At 45.1% G+C, this 20,290-nt stretch overlaps 1 protein-coding gene across 1 annotated transcript in view; it reads right to left on the bottom strand.

The window, feature by feature from the left end:
• CASQ2 (calsequestrin 2) overlaps positions 1-5,413 on the bottom strand; it is a 40,793-nt gene extending 35,380 nt beyond the window's left edge. Inside the window, exon 1 of the mRNA XM_085326010.1 lies at positions 4,990-5,413. Within this exon, the coding sequence (XP_085182136.1) occupies positions 4,990-5,223 (234 nt within the window). The 5' untranslated portion in view covers positions 5,224-5,413. The remainder of the gene's footprint in view (positions 1-4,989) is intronic.
• Positions 5,414-20,290: the final 14,877 nt, after the last annotated feature.

The following is a 20,290-nucleotide window of genomic DNA, read 5'->3' as shown; positions in this document are numbered from 1 at the left end:
CAGGGCTGAGAGAGTTTAAGCATAGGGGAGAGAAATGGAGACCATGATTGCACTGCAAGCAGCCTGCTCTGTTAGTGAGACAATCTCAGTAGCTGGAGAGAGCTTCCCACGTTCAACAGTAAAGCCTCTAATCCCACTGGTCRTTATTCTTATTATGTGGTTCCTAAAGGCAGGGGGTGGTTCTCTGGATGGAGAAAACTATTCCAGTAACTGGGAAGAGTTTGGAGATGAGAGGAGAAGGTCTGAAAAGCAATGGCATGAGACGAGGAAATGTGGTAGGAGAGCTAGGAAGCACAGGAGAAGCTGAACAGACACTTCTCAGCTTCACTGATCTGGTCTCATCTTTTGCCCTTTTTCAATTAAAGCTGAGACTTCTTCAGGACAAGAAGCTTTTTTTTTTTTTTCTTTTTTTTTTCCTTTTTATTTAAATTGCCTCTTAGATCATAGAATCACAGAGTAGGAGGTATGTAGTATAAATAGTAAATATGTATTGCAGGCTTGTGTCTGGCTGTGTCATCTGCTGCTTCATTGTGTTCACTTTGCAGAGTGTGTAGGGCCCTTGTAAACATTGCCACAAAGTAGGAATAGCTACTGTTAGCTCCAGGACCGCCTGGTTCAACCTCTTGCATTGCCCTGTGGGGAGGCCTTTCTCAGTTCAAGCTGTGGGTGTTATTCAGTAGTTGGTGGGGCAAAGTGGAGGACTGGGAGAAGGGAGAGCAAAGGAAAAGTGCCCTTTTATCTGAGCTGTGCAGTAGCCCCCACTTGTGTAGGCCACACTCTGTCCTGGAGTTGCTGTCATTTTACAGTGTCTCCCCATGCTGGCCAGTAGGCAGTTGCATCTCCAAACATTGCTTTGACTCTTTTCCTGACCAGCTAACTCGATAGCCCCTGACTTTCCAGCCTGCCACCTGAGGGGCTGGCACTGCCATCCTTGGAGCTGTTGCTATGCACAAAGGTTGACACCAAGAAGCTGCTGTCACTGCTCACATAGGGGCTCAGTTGTCCCAGGGCCTTGTCCTCACCTGGTGGCAGATAGCAGAGGCAGCGGTGGGAGCTGCTGGAGTGCTCCCYGCCACTCTTTACCTGAGAGGAAGGCTCGTTGCCCCAGTAAGAGTTATTCCCTTTCTAAACTGGAAAGGTGCCCTAGATTGTGTGGGAATCTAATGACGGATGCCAGTATGCATGGGTGTGGGGAGCTGAAGACTCAGCAAGCTGTCCTATTATTATGTCAGGTTAATGATAGCATCCCTTTACTGGGGATCTCTGGTGTCCAGCGTGTGCTTTTGACAGTGGCAGTCCAGCAGCCTGGACTTCTGTTGTGAGAAGGATTTGGAGGAAATTTTTGCCGTTTTAACAAAAGATTGGAGTGCTCAGCCTTGGGCACATGCTTTTCTTAAGCAAGTCTCTCACAGGCCTGAAGCTCATCATGTCAGGCCTGTGTGTCGTCAGGCTGTGGCAGGTCTTCACGAAAGCTGAGCTATGGCTTCTGGGGAAAACATTATTTCTCCTCACACTGCTTTTTGTAGTTCCAATTTGACAAAGTCCTTAAATATGTGCTTAATTTTACTGATGTGCTTCTGGTTTTCAGCCTGATTTCCTAAGGAAATGAGGCCCTCGTTATTCTACTCTTTTGCATGCTCTCTCTCTCTCTCCCTCCTCCTCTCTCTAGTCTGTCTATTATCTCCCCTAATAAGTTTTCAAGCTATTGGCTCATTTCAGCCAAACCTTACAGAGGCAGGAGTCTCAAATATAATTAAGTTCTTGCAAGCTTCATGAACAGCAGAAACTTGGAAAGGAAGGGACTAAAGTGTTCTGCATGAAGGAAATGTTGCCACATGAGCTCAACCATTGTTAGACACCAGAGAACTGTCATAAGGACCTCATGGGTTTCTCAGTCATGGGATAAGCTCCAACCAGAGCTTGTGAGCAACATACATTTCAGGGGAAACTATGCTCACAGTCAAGGGACAATTTGTTCATGGAGTGGAGGAGTATCTGTCCAAGTCTATTTTGCCTTTCTTGAGTGCTTTTTAACTGTGGCTTCTCTCATGTGCTGAAGCCTAAACCAGTGGCTGTATCTGGAGTCAAACTGGCAGGAACTGTTGGGACTTTTGCTTGCTTCTGCAGTATGTCATGCCATCTACTATCTGAGCACATCTAGGAGTTTCTATTAGCAAATTTGCAGGAGCTCTGTTCTTTTCTTGGTATCTATGATGCTTCTTGAGGCCTTTGGTGTTCTATATTTACAATTATAAATTATTTATAAGGTACTTAATGACTTGGGATGCACGTGGGAGAAACAGAAAGGGTGGATTATTTGGGGGCTTTCTGGACTCCATCCATTAAGCTCATTCCCCTCTGTGCATGCATTCACTCACATTCATCCAGAGATAAGCTATGACAACCCTCAATACCCAGTTCAGATCTTTGCCTAGCTCCACACCCAGCTGGGTTTTGGTTGAAGGCTCCCTACTATTCCTAAAGAGGGAAGTCAGTACCACTTGATGAAAGGGAAATCAAGGATATGATGTTTTCCAGGCTGTGAAAGCAGCGTATTCTATTGTGAACAGGAAAATTCTCTGTGCAGTAAGATGGAAAAATATTAGATGCTCCAGAAAGTCATCTTACCACAGCCAGCTCCCAAGTCAGTTGGCAAGAAATACCAAAGGCTTGAGTGTTTGCCTCTTAGACACCTTATTCCAGGCTCAAAGGACCTTTCTTAATTGAGCATTCAAGACTCTGAACTCTTTCTTAAAACCAGACACATAAAGCATTCCTGAGTGAGGGGCACCAGCCAACTTTTCCCAAATGTGGCTGGAAGGAAAGGTTCTGTCCCTATTACTGTGCGTACTTAGTAGCACCGTATTCATAGTATTTGCTTAAATCATGGGAGACCTATGTTCAGTTCCTTACTGCCTCCAGGGAGATTGATCCAAGGTATTTCATCTCCCATATGAATGACCTCATGCCTCAGCCACAGAGCCACTGAAGCCATTTCTTCCCCTCTCACTGGTCTGGTGAATATGTATGAAGTCACACAACTGGATGAGCTCCAGTAGGAGAGATCTCCTACTGGAGATCCCCACTGCACAGTAATGTTATGGCTTGATTGTCCAGCTGTCTGCTGAGAGATGAGCCTTTGAACTCCATCTTGAGAAGGATTCATTTAAAACTTGACTTGCCCACACCTTTCATGAGTGCTCTGGTGGCTGAGTTAACCCAGAAACTGGGAGCTCCAGCACCTTTCTGGGCTGTGTCCTATCTAGGATTTTGTCTCTTAGGTGCCTTCTGAGACCCTTTTGCAGTCCAATTCCCTTGGATGACAGAGGCAAAGGAGTGCAGTCTGTAGACCGCTGTTGTGCTTGGGCTATGAAATTGCTGCTGTGGTTCTCAGTCCAAGGAAGACTGAGAAACTTTGAGACGTGCCCTGAATCAGCAGTGCAAGTGCTTGGGAAATTCTGAGGTTAAACTCACAAGTGCTAGTAGGAGTATGTCATGGTCAGCTGGTAGCTGAGCATTACTGGGTTGGAGCATTACAATTATGTAAAATCTGCTGTGGATCTAACCAATAATCTCTGGTCCAAGGTCATGCAAGAAGTCTATGGCAGAGAGGCAATTGGAAACTAAATCTCGAGTCCTAAGCTAATGCATTCACTGTAGAATCAAACCCTACAAAACAAAGACTTTAACTCCTGTTGTAATACAATCATTGCACCCTTGATATGGTTAATTGTTAGCATGGATATATTTGTCATGAGTATAATGTATAGGATGCAACATACCTGTTGGTATGTTGTCAGGTTTCTATAAATATGTATTTAGTAACTACTTGCCATCTATGTAGCACAAAATAACTACCCTATTAAATAATAATGCAATTATACGATCAAGCATAAACACTTCATCTGGAGTTCTAGGATTATCTTTTCTTTTCTTTGCCAAATGCTAGCTGATCATTTACCTGCAGCAATTTACTGTTTCCTGATGGGTGAATAAAATCTGATTAGTTCCTGAATCTTTCTTATTTTTAATCTTTCTGAGGGGGTCAGCAGATTTTGAATGTGGCATCGGGCTTTTCTAAGTCCTAGCCCTAAACAAGAATATTTTTGAATTCACAGTTGCTGTTCTCATAGGAGTGCAATGCATTCTTTCCCTGGATCAGAAAAATAAAGTTTGTGTTTCTTTTACAGTTTTCTCTCCAAATAGGTCTTTCAGTTAAAAGGGAATATTCCTAAGCTTTTGGTAGGAAATGAACCCCTAATAATTCAGGCTTTCTGGTGTGTGAGCCCCTAGATTGCAGCTACAATATAAGAAAGAATGCTATAAATCTACTATATAGTCTTTACTATGATTTATTTTACTGAGGATTACTTAATCATTCTTTCAGCAAAGAATTAACAATACTCTGGCACCGAAGTGAATGACTGCATTAACAAGCAGCTACAGACTGATTCCGAACAGGCGACTGAGTGCCAGGAAAAAAAAAAAGGATTTAGTACTGCATCAATTTTTGAGAAGGGGAGCTAGGATGCCCTTTTACAGCAGAGTTTAGTAAGGACTTTTTGACTGATTGCTCCTAGCAGGACAGAAAATGGGACTGAATTCAGAATACAAGAAGGGAACTGACTTGCACAAAATAAGAAGGAATCTAAAAATTTCAAACTCCAAATGCAGATCTGTGTGGAGATTTAGAAAAACGCAGCTGAGCTGAGTTCATATTGCTGAGATTTAAAGGTTACTTGGTTTTAAGTGGGATTCTAACCTACAATCTGGAGGGACTATCTCCCTGCAAACAATTCACAGCAGTGCAATAAAGGCCCTTTGCTTGGATTTCACAGAACCCAAGGGCTAATTCAAATTCAGGTAAACACCCAGACCTTTGGGTGCCTTCCTGCATTATCCTTTGACTGTCTTTTCCCATGGCTCCTCTCCACAGCTTCAAAGGGTGCTGTTGTATTGACCCCAACWGAGACATGCACTGGTGCTTACCTCCAGGACCATCTCTGTCATCTGGAACTGCTTCTGGGAGACCTTGTCGGAGCTCACAGGCTCATGGAAGAGCAAGCATAGCATGTCATACTTCTTCAGGGCTTGCTTATAGTTCTTTTCATTCAAGTCAATCACTCGGTCTTTCCCATCGTAAGTGGGGAAATGTAGTCCCTCTTCTGCTTTGCAGCAGAAAAGCAGGTAAAAACCTGCCAGAATCCAGCAAGTTGCCTTCATAGGGAAACCTCTGGAGTGGAGTGGAAGGCAGGTGAATGTCTCCTTTCTTCTCTGTTTGGAAAGAGAGGGAGACCAAAGACACTGGTGAAGTTTGAACAGTTTCTCTTTCTTCTGCCTTCCTAATGATCAGTCCAAACTCTGCAAGGCTGGTGGGAAGCAGCAAACTTTGCAGTCCTGGGCTCAAAACAAAGAGACAGACAGGAGAAGCTGTCAGGCCAAGCCCCAGATACCTTACATAGCTGTGTCCGGCTCCCGTGTCATTAGGAACTCCATTTTTAGGAAGCAGTTGTTTCAGGCTAAAAATAAACCCTGCAATGAATAAAAAAGGACAGATATGACACTATTGAGGGACTTGCTGGCACTCTGCAGCATCTGAGTGAGAGGCAGTGAGTGAGTGGAGATGTTGATGCTGGGAATATGCAGGCAGGTTTTACAAAGGGACAGGCTTCGTTTGTACTGAGAATTAAGGCACAATCTGCCCTACTAGGACTTAACAAAAATAGAAAATATTTACTATGATGTTTTATAATAAGGGTGTCTTTCTTTGTAACCACTTGGGCATCACAGTGATTAGGCTTGGATAACAGATCTTGGATTAAAAGATTTAAGAGACTGCACCACTAGAGGCAAAGTCACATTTCCTCAGGCAGCAAAGGACGTGAGAGCTCATGGGACTCCCTTCTCCGGGGGCATCAGCCAGAACTGCTTGCTTAAATTCAAGTTGTTTTCTGAATCACTCTCTCTGTTTGCGAGGTACCAGGAGAATTTCTGGCATTTGAATTTGCTTCTCCCAGATGTAATCCCAAAGCAGATTGAAGCTTCCATTGCAAACTCCTATGCCCAGAGCAGTTACAAAGCCCCCAGCTTTATATGCAAGTAGTTAAAGCTTTATCATGCTAAAGGCAAGAGGGGCAGGAGGCAGTGGCACAAACCCCCTGCTACCCCTTGGGGCAGCAGGCAGGAATCTCCTCAGGACGATGGAGAGATGCTGCCATCCCTGTGGGCCTCTCAGCCTGTGACCTGCCTTATAGTCCTGAGATTTTGTTACGCAGTTCTGTTGAGGTTACTAGCAAGCTGTTCCTCATATCCCCTCCTCTTCATTTCCCAAGAATGATGATCAATAAATTTCTCATTTTCCTTGGGACCGCTGTCTCAGGATCTCCCTCTGCTTCCCCAGGGACTCAACTCTAATTACCACTTTCCTTCTTCACCTACATCAAGCTGCTGAGGGAGAACAGTTCGATAGCAGTGTCTTTCATGACTTGCTCTCCTCTGACATGAGTGTCACCACTGCCCCATGACTGGCAGCAATGGGAATGTGGAGGCAGGCCAGCTGGCTACAGGTCAGCACTGACAAAGCGAGGTGACATTGATCTGCGGGAGAAAGTATTCTGAGGAGCTGGCAAAACACAGTTTGACAAGGGGTACAAGTGTCCCCCGTGCCAAAGTGAGGTGCAAACACATGGGTTTACTAGGCCTCCTTATGCCCATAACAGCTTTGCAGTTGCTCCATAACAGTTTTGCTCTGTCCGCTCTGAAAAAAGAGATGATCTTTCTTCTTGGTGCATACAGCTCTTGTCCAATCCAGCTCTTCCCACTAATTGCACAGCTGGAAGATTCCTGTATTTGTCTGGGAAGAAAAGATGAGTGCTACTGAGCACTTACAGCTCTCTTCTGGGTGATGTAGGAACACATATCCCCCTTAGCTTCCACTCCCAATGTGACCAGCCCACAACATGTTGACTGAAACTCAATGCAAAAAGTTCAACACCTGACTTGTTTTCAAAACCCCTTTACAATTTCTGGCTATGCTTTTTCATAGGCTTAACATATTTCTGTGACTTGATATCCTAATGATGAAGTTTGAGGAAGCTGAGGCACCCTTTAGGAGTGGTTATTTTTAGAGGAGATGGGAGGAGGAAAAATCTGATTTGTTTTAGTGGGAGCTGCAAGACACTTGTCACGATGGGTGACAATGACTGGACAGACTTTCGGTGAATGGCATGAAACTGAGATTGTGGGATGATCCGGTGTACATCAGGTTGGTTGCTTTTCTTTGAAGAACTTAATGCATTCAGGTGCAGGAACAAGCCTCCATTGGCATCATAGTGTTTGAAAGCAGGCACACATCAGGCAGTGCTATAAAACTGAAACATTCACAGCTAATTCAAAATCAGCTTCCCAGGCTCCTGCCCTCCTTTTATTTTTGTAGATCTTTAGCAATTGCTCCACTTTCATGTCACTTCAGCTATTTTTAATGTGCTCTCTCCAGTCTTTTTAATCTACCTTAAAATAGACATAACCTAATTTTCATTTTCTCCTCCTTTTGCTATCAGAAAAGCAGCAAAAGAGTTTTTTCATTGACAAGAAGTGTTGATTTTCTTAGCCCCAGACCATCTCTTTTATCTGTCTGTGGCATCAACAGTGAAAATCTCTTGCTGTTAGGCTTCACTTATGCCCTGAGGGGAATTCCTCTAGCAGGATGACGTTGGATGTCATGGTCAACAGAGTCCATCTCTTTGCCTGTCTATTCAGAACCTCAGTGGGACTGTTTGTGCTAATTCCAAAGGATGTTTTCTGCAGTCTTTTAGTTTTATCTGCATTCAGTTGAAACTCAGGATAGCTTGTTCCCTAGTTAGAAGTGCCTGCATGTCTGTGTGCTTCTCAGGAGGTAGAGTTTACGTGTTTGACTTAGAAACGAATGAGCTTGTAAAGAGAATCAGGATAAATTCCTCAGAATGTGAACAACAGTCTCAATCATCTTAATTTCTTAATTCTTATGAAGTGGAGCTTTAATCAAAGTGGATGTTCTCCTTGTAATCTTACAGATATATGTTTGAATTGAAATCTCAGATTCATGTATTTTGGGATGTTTAGAACAGAAGTACTTGGGTCTGATACACAGCTCCTTATTTTGCCCAGAAGCCGATAGGATGCCAAGGGCAGAGCTAGGTCTGAAACAGAATCTCCCATACTGTGGCAAAGGCCCCAAGTATTGTTTTTTTTTTCTATCTATCTGACCTTTCTGGGTCCCAACAGCAGCACACTGAATCACGTTCGTCTCAGCCTCAAAAGCAAAGCTCTTTGGGAGTTCAAAGCTGTCCATCTGCATTCAAATAGTGTTTTAGACTAGGAATTTTGGGACAGACTTGCTGTCAAGAAAAGGACAGAGTGTAGACTTCATGGATCTGGGGAACCAGGATTTTGTTCAAGGCCCATTTCTATAGGACACTGACATAATGTTTCTCTGTATGCCAGATCGTTCCTTGCAAGGTAGGAGTAATAGCAGTTCCCCATGGGAGGGGAGGATAGAGTGGAACAAACAGCTCCTCTGTGAAGTCTTGGATTTTGCATTCACAGGATCATTAAAAATGCTTCATACTATCCTTCTGCATAGTTCAAGGCTTTTCTGTGCCCACAGCTGCCCATAGTTGCAATACTTTAAGTTCTGTGGCCAGTGACAAGTAAGCAAATGGTATTGTCAGCACTGTCTCTCACGATGTTTGTCTCCCAGCTCAGATAGTTCATCTTCTGGCAAAGCTGGAGTCCAGTAGTCTCTGAYGTAAGTTGACTGCAAGTCTCAGCCTCCTGACTCTTACTTCTTAACCAAAACACTTCAATTATTCTGTTCCTGCATTTCTTAGTTTCACGTCCTGCTTCCAGAAACTGAAACAATGCTCTCCCCCAGCTAACCATCTCAGAGCCTTCCACCTGGAAGCTCTCTTAGTAAAAGGCAGGGTGGGGTGTGGGAGGGAGAAGAGAATTAAGGGAGAAACTTAATATGATTTTATCCACTGTTCTAGGTTTCTGGGGGGCATATTCATTGAAAAAAATCCTGGCTCCATGGAACTTGGTTGGAAAACTTTCGCTGAGAGTTGAGATAGATTTTTTTTGAGGTAGGATTTTATTTTGTTTCTTTGAAATTTTTGATGATAGGTAGCAGGTAGCCAGTGATAGTTATAGAGCAGGAGTTCTCAAAATAGGACAATCTCAGCCTTTCACCTTAGACTTGCAGAAATGCAAGGTGCCTGACAGGGAAGTAGAATAAATAATAATCTCCTCCTTATTGATTTTTTTCCTGCTTATATTAGACATTGAGGATATACTTTGGCTGCTCCTCCCTCCTTGCTGCCCCAGCCACATTCTGCACTGCTGTTCTCACCTTTGTTGTCCTCTTCAGCCCACGCAGAAAAAGAGCTCCCCAGCCACCACTGATCCAAATACTATGGTGAACCTTTTTCCATGGCTCCAGGATTAAGGTTTTGCTTATGCTAATCTCTTTTCAAGCTTCTAAGACCTTGCATGTTTTGCAAGATAGGAATATTCAGAAAATATGCCTTTTACAAGCAGCTGGACTCATTACTAGGACTCTAGCTTGCCAAGCAAGGTCACAGTTTGTAAGAACTTGTGGAGTATTGCTGTCATTAAGGCAGGAGAGTCAGAGAAACACAGCTTTTCTGAGGAGACTGAGAGATTCATTATCATCTCAGAGAAAGTTCTGCATTGCAAGAAAACCTCTCGCTTCTCTTCAGCCCTACTGAAAGCACCATGCCTTTCATGGTGCTTTACACTGCCTGCGCTCTGATGCAGTCATGTCAGTGATGGCAAATACAAGACAGAAAAGCAATTGGATCATTTGCATTCCTTCCTTTTTTTCCTGTTTTAAATTGCCAGAGATCTTCGCAAATAGTGCTTCATGACACTTTGTGTATTCTGACTGAGGTGTCCTGGGACCTATTATGTGATGAGAAGATGCTATAACCCCTCCTGCTTTTGACATGTAGACATGTTTATGGATGAGGAAATAAAATGCAGTGCAGTCAAAAGCACTTATACAAAATTATATAGAAATTGCAAAGGGAAGATCAACAAGATGTTAGAGGAGTCCTGGCTCACACTGGGCCACACAGGATCGCTACTTATTGATATTTCAAAGTAGTTGTGTCTCTTTTATACATCTTGTCCCACAGAGTGAAGTTGTCTTGTGCTACTATATAGGGATTGTTGTGCTTCTCTGTCTTTGTGAGCTGGTTTGGGACCAGCATCTATTATGCAGGTCAAAAAGTAGTTTAGAAGGTGTCTTGGTCAAAACCAGGGCTGTCCTAGTTGGGATTGGGATTGTTGTCTCCTAATGGGCTTATAACTCTCACAGAGCAACATGGGTTTTATCTCAGATACCACCTGGAGCCAAATGGAAATGGATCCAGTGGCATGGATGAAAACAGGTGGGAAGAAGAGCAATAAAGTGAAAAGGAAAAGCGTATGGAGAAATGCTGGAAAGCAGAAAAGGCTCAATCTTCATGGAAAGACCTGGAGAGGCCTTATGTTTGGTGTGAGCGCAGGGCTACAGGTAGGTGTCCGTTTGCTCCCTGTGCACTTCTGTGTACAAGAATTCCCCTCTTCTGGGTGGAGTAACTAGCACTCTGCCTAAGGAAGCTGGACCCAAATTTATTCACCATGTCACCAACAGAGCAGGGCTTATATCACTTTAGAGCCTATTCCCTCTGTTTGTAGCTTGTTGCCTCTGTGGGAGTGGAAACAGCTTAAGGAAGGTATGTTTGTGCCTGTGTTGATTCAATCAAGCAGTGATTTTTTGGATCCGCAGGAAGGCAGACTTGCTGGGGCAAATTACTTGGGTTTGTAAAAAACTTTTGAGTGGGCACCTGGCCTTCTGTCTCTTTCTAAATTGCAAAAGGAGACATTTGACTTAGCCACAGCCTGCTTAGTAAAATCCTCCTCTCACTTGTAATCACAGTGTGCTGCGGTCCTACAAATGTTCTACAAAGCTCTGTTTATCACATTGCACAAAATTAGCCCAACAAGAGACCCAGCCCATGCTGCTGCCAGGAATGGCTTCTTTATCCGCTTTCTCTTCTGCAGGACCTGGGAGTAAGGAAGACATGTGGCATGTATTTAGGGCTGAGGCTTTCAACATTTTTTGATTTATGAACTCTTAATGTCATTCCAATCTCAGTGCAGACCCCTGCATAATAAATTTGACTGACGAGAGACCTTTTCTTTTCAGATACCTGACACACCCTACTTCAGAAAAACTCCTGTGCCACAAGCTGAAAAGCTCTCATCTAGACAATTAACATGGCAATGGGAACACAGCATGCTTGTTCCACAAAAATCCTGTTAAATTACTTGTGATTATCTTGAGTAGTGTACAGTTTACCTCTCTGATTTATCTAGCTCCATTGCCCCTCTTCTTTCTCCTTCCTCTGTCTCTCCCTTCCCAACCCCACCCCTTCTTGTGTCAACTTCCTGGGGTGTGATACAATATTTAAAGAGTTAAAGCAGCAACTTGTACAGAAGGCAGGACCAGAATCTTCCTTCCAGGGGAAAGGCACCAGCCTGAGACCTAGCAGGAAGGTGCTTCAGCAATGAGGGAAAATGCCTGAGGGTAGGAGATGGTCATTCAAGTTTTCCACTGCCACAGGCTTCCCACATGACTTTGAAAATGTTCCTCTGTGGCTCAGTACTCCATGCAGATAGCATGGCCCTGCACGGTAGGGTCAGGTGAAGGTAACTTGTTTCAAGATGCTTGGACAGTAGATTGCTAGAGGTTATTGCCATAGGCAGGCCTAGAGCATGGGCCAAATCTAGGCTCCTGAAAGATTTGGTATGTCAGAGAGCTGGTGGAGGGAAAGAAACGTAGAATCAGAGAATCATTAAGGTTGGAAGGGACCTCTGGAGATCATCTAGTCCAACCCCCCTACTCAAGCAGGATCACCTAGAGCACGTTAGACAGGGTTGCATCCAGGCGGGCTTTGAGTATCTCCAGAGAAGGAGACTCCACAATCTCTCTGGGAAACCTGTGCCAGTGCTCTGTCAATCTCACAGTAAAGAAATTCCCCCTCACATTCAGGCGGAGCTTCCTGAGCTTCAATTTCTGCCCATTGCCTCTTGTCCTGTCACACGCGACAACTGAAAAGAGTTTGTCCCCTGTCCCCTTGACACCCTCCCTTCAGGTATTTATACACATTGATAAGATCCCCCCTCAGTCTTCTCTTCCCAAGGCTAAACAGACCCAGCTTTCGCAGCCGTTCTTCACAGGGCAGATGCTCCAGCCCTCTGATCATCCTTGTAGCCCTGCACTGCACTCTCTGCAGTAGCTCCATGTCTCTCTTGTACTGGGGAGCCCAGAACTGGACACAATACTCGAGATGAGGCCTCACCAGGGCTGAGTAGAGGGGCAGGATCCCCTCCCTTGACCTGCTGGCAACACTCTTCCTAATGCACCCCAGGATACCATTGGCTTTCTTGGCCACATGGACACATTGCTGACTCATGGTCAACCTGTCATCCACCAGCACTCCCAGGTCCTTCTCTGCAGAGCTGCCTTCCAGCAGGTCAGCCCCCAACCTGTACTGGTGCATGGGGTTATTCCTCCGTAGGCACTGGACCCCTACACTTGCCCTTGTTGAACCTCATGAGATTCCTCTCTGCCCAGCTCTCCAGCCTGTCCAGGTCTCTCTGAATGGCAGCACAGCCCTCAGGTGTATCAGCCACTCCTCCCAGCTTGGTATCATCAGCAAACTTGCTGAGGAGGCACTCTGTCCCCTCATCCAGGTCATTGATGAACAAGCTGAACAGGATGGGACCCAGCACTGAGCCCTGGGGGACGCCACTAGCCACAGGCCTCCAACTGGACTCCATGCCACTGATGACAACCCTCTGAGCTCTGCCTTTCAGCCAGTTCTCAATCCACCTCACTATCCACTTGTCTAACTCACACCTCCTGAGCTTATCTAGGAGGATGCTATGGGAGATAATGTCAAAAGCTTTGCTGAAGTCAAGGTACCCAACGTCCACTTCTCTCCCTTCATCTGCCCAGCCAGTCATTCCATCACAGAAGGCTATCAGATTGGTGAAGCAGGATTTCCCCTTGGTGAATCCATGCTGACTACTCCTGATCATCTTCTTCTCCTCCATATGTCTAGAGATGACATCCAGAATGAGCTGTTCTATCACTTTTCCAGGGATGGAGGTGAGGTTGACCGGCCTATAGTTAGGATGGCCTATATATAGGAAGCAACTGCTGCTGGCTATGTTTCCAGCACAGCTTGTTCAGAAATCTGGCCACCCTTATTATCATCAGAGACGCTGATAGCTGAGCCCTGGGGGATTGCAGCAAAACCCAAGTGCTGAAAAACCAAGCCCTTAACCTGCCTGAAGTCTAGGCCCAAAGCTGGTCCCCTGAGAGCAAGGGTCTGAGTGGATTTAGACTGAGCTCTGGCCCAAGGACCCAAGGAATTTCTAAAACTGGCTTGTGCCAGACCTTAAGAAACAGCCACATGGTTTAATATAGTGTGATCCCTCCTAGAAACCCTTAAGCCTAACATAGTCCTATCTAGCCATTTCCCTCTGGTTCTCTGCCTTTTTCTTGGAGGAGTGGGAATCATTGGACTCATGCCTAGCTTTGCTCCTGGCTGTGCTCGGAACAGCAGAAGAAGGCAATGGGGTAAGTTAATGCACATGTTATCCACCAGCACTGCTTCAAACCAGCCCTCCAGTGGCAGGGTCTAAAATGATGATCCTGCACTCAGCAGTGCCGAGCTGGCCTGGTCTGGGATGCCATTCTCACATTGGGTTTCTCTATGTTCCCCCAGCCACAAAAGTGTCAATATATTTAATACAGTTCTGATAATCAGATGGGACAGTGGGGTTTTAATTTAGCAGCCCAGATTTTTCTGCTGCTGACAGAGCTGTGCCAAGCAGATTTACACCTGTCGCACTGCAATCGCAGCTCTGCTCTTGTTCACTCCCCTGCTCCCAACCTCCAGTGCTGCCTTTTTAAATCACCCTTCCCCCTTTCCTGGAGTGGCCCAGGACCATGACTTCTGCCAGGTTTTGCTGGGCGCAGCTGGCAGGGTCAGGGAAGCGTTGGAGAGATCTCACTGTGTCACCAGGAATTTCATTCCTGTTTGATGATGAGTTGCCCAAGCTTAGCGTTCTCTTTAATATGACAGAAAGGATTTGCTGCTCTTGAATTTCTGCTCTGTTCGGACCTCTCTCTTCTCTAACTGAAATTTGTACTGTCTGGTGTAGCCTTGAATCTCTCTAAAAAGTGTATCAGCACCTGTTAGGCATGCATATTTCTAGGGTGAATAGCTTTCCAAGTAGTTTTTTTGTCTTGCAGGCGGGGCTTTTTGCAGTAAGGACTCTGGCCTGAAACAAATGCAGACATACTTTTTTTTGTGTTCGGTAATTTTTTACTTCAAATTCTTCTGTGTGAATAAGCCCTCCTGACAGAAACCCACCAAAGATACTGGTAGGATACAGTTACACAACATTTCCAAGGATTCAGAAGTAATGACTCAGGTATCCCCTTCCCTCAGATCAGTAAGTCAGTCTAGAAATCAGGAGATCTGAGAAGTGTCTAGCTTGTTTTTTTTTTTTTTTTTTTTTTTTTTTTTTTTTTTTTCTAATGTGGCAGCTCTGGGGCTCCTGTGCTCAAGTTTTTTTTGGCAGCCACAAAAAACAGGAAAAAAGCTTCTCTGTTTTAAATGGAAGCTGAAATGCTTGAGTAGTAGCATGAATCCTGTAGCCAAGAACAAAGTAAGACTCTGATAATCACAAGCTATATGATTGGTGAAAGATAGCAATGAGGTGGAGACCCTGCCCTTCTCCTTAGGGATGGCTGAAAACTGATGTTGCATTTGATGGGCATGTCTCTGTCCTACTGAAAATGAGCTGCTGCCAGTAGTTGAGGGTGGTTAGCAGCCTTCTAGCTAGAAGGTACATTTCACTATGCCTTTTGAATCTTTTTGCAGCTCTCCTTAAATACTGCCACATACACTTGAAGCAACACTGATGTGTGTTGCCCAGGTGTCTCTTCATACTGGGATACTGTTTCTGAGTTTCATGATTTTGTTGCAAGTCACAGTGTTCACACTGCCGGCAGGTTACTCTGCAGGTGCAGAAACCCTGCCAGGATCTAGAGCACCCTGGAAGTGGAAAACACCTGAATCTACCATGGAGACAGAAGCTGAGAGGACTCATGGTGTGTGCGTATCCATCCAGCTTCCTCAGTTCCTTTTGTAGACCCTCAGGTCCTGGAAACCAACTCCATCTGTACTCTACCATGCTGGCTGTGCTTGAGCTGTAGGTGAGATGGGGGCCTTGGCAGGCACCCTGGCCACAGCCCAGCCACATGACAGGCCATCTTCCTGCTAAGCTGTTTTTGCTTGCAGGGCAGGCAGGAAAGGGGGTGTGCAAAGGATATGAGGATGCTCCTGTTGGCCCCCAAGTCTGGGTGACCATAGAGCCTACTGCAAACTGTGCCATATAGACAATGTAATTAGTGATAGCTGTTGACCCACACAAGTCAGGACTCATGCACTAGGCAAGAAGCCTATGTAGTTGTTTCCTGCCTCTGCTGCCTTACAGCTTAACTTGCACTTCAAACACGTGCAGGGCTGTTCCCTGGCCTCTCTTGCCAGCTGTGATCCTGCCTGCCTGGTCTGTTGGTCCTGTTTGCTGTGGGAGGCTGGGAAGTGGAGGAAACTTTACAGGACTGAATGCCTGAAGGAGTCCTGCTAGAGGTAAGAGACCCTAGCAGCATCTCCCTGCCCCAGCCCTTCCCTGTGACACCAAGAGAAACCAAAAGGAAGAGATCAGGCAGCTAGTGCTTTATAGGAGAAAAGGCAGTAGCTGTGTCTCTTTAAGCCTGGCACTAGGAGGACGTTGTGCTGGAGCGTGGCTTTACTTTTCCTTCTAACTGGAGGTCTCTCGCTGAGCACTGTTTGGCAGCAGCCCTGAAATGCAGCTTCAGCCATGGTGTCCATAACAGGCTCCTAGGTTCATCTGTATTTATAACACTTGCATTCGCTGCAGTGCACCAGCTAGCAGAGGTCAGCTATCTGCTGGGCGCAGGGGAGTCATTCCACACACGGCACAGGGTGTTCTGCTATTTCCATCCTTGTGTGCCAAGCAGCCTCCCCCCTGTCAACAGGTCTGCCTAGAGATCGCTGTGTCGGGGGCACGGCAGAATGGGCCAGTAGGGAAAGGGCGACAGGTTGAAGAGAGTACACAGAAGAGTAGGTTTTTGGCTTCTAATGTAAACTCTGGCAGGTGTGTGGCTCTTTCTAGTAGCACAGGGAAAGTGTGAGCCATTACATCCCTGTGGGAGACAGTTTGTCTCCAGGCAGGAGAAGGGTCTTCTCTTTCAGGTGCATGTTAGTTGGCACTTCTGATAAGGAGGAACTCAAAAACCTGGAACCTGGCTCCTCCAGTAAATGTAGCTGAACTCTTCTCTAAGTTCATCAATGATGGCTTTGGACTTGTGAGTACAGCTTCTCTCCAAGAGAAGCTGCACTGAAGAGGATATTAGACCACTGGATGCCAGCCTGTGGCCAATGTTCCAATATTGTTCGTAGTTTTACAGGCATAGCAAAGTATGCATTGCTGCCAACATGTTCCTTATCAAGTGCGGTAGCCTGAGGGTTAGTGAACGTTGAGGACCTCTGTGTTAGGATATTCTGGTGTGCAGGAGATAGAGATGAGGTGTGAGGGAATGATGGGTTTTAGGTAAGAAGTGAGGTTATACCCAGATGGTGGTTCTTCAGTCTCTTTGGTCTCACAGCATATATATACTGTCTTGGGGACCAGCACTGCAAACTTCACTCTTCCAGCTCTCTCTGGAGCCCTAAGTTGTGGCTGTGTGTGTGGGTCATTTAGTCACTGAGGGCTACAACTAAGCTCCTACAGTTTGCATGTGTGGATATTCAAGACAGCGATGAAGTAATTTGAACTGGAGTTAGTGTCAGCTACTGCAGTTAGGCAAATGTCATATGTGAAAAGAGAATCTAAAATGATCTAGCATAAGAGCTTATTCTCAGTTCTTACCAGTCAGTAGGAAGAAACAATGGTAATTTTGAATTAGTAAATATAACTGATCCCCATTCCTCCTCAGTCAAGTTCTTTTTCTTTCAGTCCCCTCTCCTTATTTTTTTTTCTTTTTTTTTTTTTTTCCATTTCAAGAAATCCTGGGAAGAAGCTTCCAAGGAGGATTAAATAGCTTTCCTAGTACTCATTCTATCCGGGGTATTTTGACAATGATACAAATATCTGATTTGCTATCAGGGCTACTTATATTACTATTTTGGGCTACTTATATTACTATTTTGTCTGAGTTAAAACCTGTAGATTTATGAGTACAGTGCAATTTTTAAGATCAGTTTCAGGATGCAATAATCTCTGGGTCACTATTTCATTGGCAGGGGAGCAGATTTTCAGAGCTTAATCAGGCAGTTAGATATTTAAGGCTAGACTTGTGAAGATGCAAGATTTTTGTTTATTTGCTGCACCTATGTTTCTTTCTGATTACTGTTTGTCCAGATTAGATCTGCAAAGCAAAAATTTAAACACCCGAATGATTCAGGCCTGATTCAATGATGCATTTAATATACATTGAATCTGCTGAAGGCCCTACTTAAGTCCTCTTGACTTCAAAGCATTGTGAACATGCACAGAAGAGTGTGGCTGAATGAGATCATGTACCCCTATGGTGTGAACTTGAAAAACTGCAAGTGCCAGAAAATGGAGACCAACTGAAAATTGCTTCAGGCAGATCCTCAATAACATTAACTGAAGTGCTAGGTGAAAAATATCCATCCAGAACACTTTACTAATGGAAAGCACAGATCCTGTGACATAAGGGATTCTACAACTGCAGTTTAATTTGACAAAATTCAGATAAACCAATCAAAATATTTTGAAATGCAACATTTTTATTTTTATCTGAAATTTCCTTCCTGTACTTAAACTGTGTCTCAGATGATAGTTGGGAGCTTGAAAATCAGGCCCTAAAACACCCTGTCCACTGGGGAGCACTATGAAGGAAACCGAATGAGCCTGGAGCCCAGGGGAGGAGTGCAGGAGTGGATAAGTGAGCCTATAGTCCTGATGCTCTGGGAGATGTTTACCTAATTGAACTCTTCTGAAGCACATATTGTGGCCAGCTATTATCTATAGCTACCCAGTGAGAAGCTGGCTTTTTTTTTTCCTGTAAAATACTGGACACAGGTAGGAGTTTATTAGCATACGTAAAAATTAGGAAGCAGAACTCCCAGCTGATGCTGACATACTGCACAGTGTTGAACTTCTCTGAAGAATCTGCTTGTTTGAACCTGAATGAAGCAAAGCACTTAGGCTGTGCCTAATTTTGCTTCCTCTCAGGCCTGCCCTTGTCCTACAGGTTAAATACATGGATCATTGTTTTCCTGGATCACAGCTTAACTTCTGAAGTTCCTTCAAGATTTGACTAGATAGAGCTTGTCAAATGATACAGTGCAATTAATATAACAGGTTTCTGGTCTCTTTTCTATTAATAACTTATTTATTATGTGTGGGCTGTGCTGGTCAGAAGTGTACATCCAGTCATCAACAGTTTCTCACAAACTCTGCTTTAGCTGTAAACATATCAGCAATTTCTAATTAATGCAGTTTCTTCTGGGATGCCTTTTTGTAGTTCATCAAAACTGTATCTTCTTACAGATCCAGTGCCCACTTACAGAGGTCTGAATTAGGACCCAAAGTTTGAAACCTGAAAGTGACTCCGCTTCAGCCCAGGGTTGTCAGAAGGCTGAGAGCAGCCACTGGAGGGAAACCAGGTTGTCAAACCGAGCTGAGGTCCCTTTACCATCTGTGCTTTTAGATATAACACCCTGCCTCACCTGTGTGATGGTATGTCTGCCACTGCTGTCTAAAAGCTTCTCAGATGGGGAGGCAAAATCAAAAAGGATGAGTTCAAAACAAGTCATTGTGTTGGGCTACAGTTGGAGGAGAGGCATAGCCATGGGTCCCCCCATTGCAGTAACCAATATCCTCCAGCAGTAGGGGGTTGGCCAGGATGTGTGTGGGCAGGTAACAAGGACTGATCTCTCCATCTCTTCTGGCACAGGCAGGTAGGTGACAGGATGACTGTGTCCTCTGGTTGCCCTATTACTCCCTGCAGCCTGCCATCCTTGGCTTTTCTGTATTCAGCCTGCTCCTAAAGTCACCCGTAAGAGTCTGCTTGCCTCTTAGGTAGGAATGCAGTAAGCAGTTATCTCTTATTTATATTCCCAGAGCACTTAGGAGTCCCAGCTGGAGAGCAGAAATACATGGTGCCAGGTGCTGTACAAACACAAAACAAAGATAGTTGCTGCCTTATTTAGTTGTTAAAGTAAATGGTGAGAGATGCACAGGGGATGACGAAGAACTAGTGTTGCTGGTCAGCATAAAAATAGACATCAATTTCTCATGAGACAATGTAAACAAAAGACTGCTCCTTGATGATGTTTATCCAAATTCACATTTTGGTGTAGGCTATCTCATGTCAAATAAGGTCTGAGCTCACACTGCAGTCCGTGGGCAGTAATACCATTTCTACCTCTACCCAGCCACCTTTTTTCATGAAGCTTGTGGACATTTCATGTTTTTGAGACCCTCCCCTATTCATCAGTTTTGGATGAAGTCGCATAACTAGTTCAAAAGTCACCCGGGACATCTGCATAGGAAGCCGTTGCGTATATAATGTACACTGGCATGTTTCACTCGGAAAACGCTGTTAAAGAGCAAGGCGCGATCCGAGTTTCTCGGCCGGGCCGGGCCGGGCGCTGCCCTGCGCTGCGCCGCAGCCGCCGCCAGGTGGCGCCGCTGCCCCGCGCTTCGCGCCGCGCCGCAGCCCGCGGGTAAGTGCCCGGGACGTAATCGTAACACGAGCCGGGGGCTCTTTGGTGGTGTGTGGTTGCTGTGGCAGCGCAGCATTTCTGAGCAAAACGCAGGCCGGTGGTGTGGCGGGGCATGCCGGTTTTTTTCCTCACCAGCACAGAAGCTCCTGCCCTGCAGTTCCTTTTGTCTCACAGGTGCTCCCTCTGCTGTGCTAACAACTATTCGTGGGATAAACTGCAATCCAGATCAGGGAACGGATCTAGTGCAAGGAAGACCTTSCTTTCATTTGATAGGGATCAAATGCAGGATCTTAACCAAGATCTTTACAAAGGTCTGGATTTCAGTGTAGCCCCCACAAACTGCTTTTGCACAGCTGAAGGAGTGGCTGCAAGGTGAGAATGAGTTG

This window comes from Rhea americana, unplaced genomic scaffold (assembly GCF_003343005.1).
Source record: "Rhea americana isolate MKP2758 unplaced genomic scaffold, rheAme1 scaffold_126, whole genome shotgun sequence".
Lineage (NCBI taxonomy): Eukaryota > Metazoa > Chordata > Aves > Rheiformes > Rheidae > Rhea > Rhea americana.
Note: the sequence above shows the minus strand (reverse complement) of the source record. Positions and strands in the feature narration are given on the sequence as shown.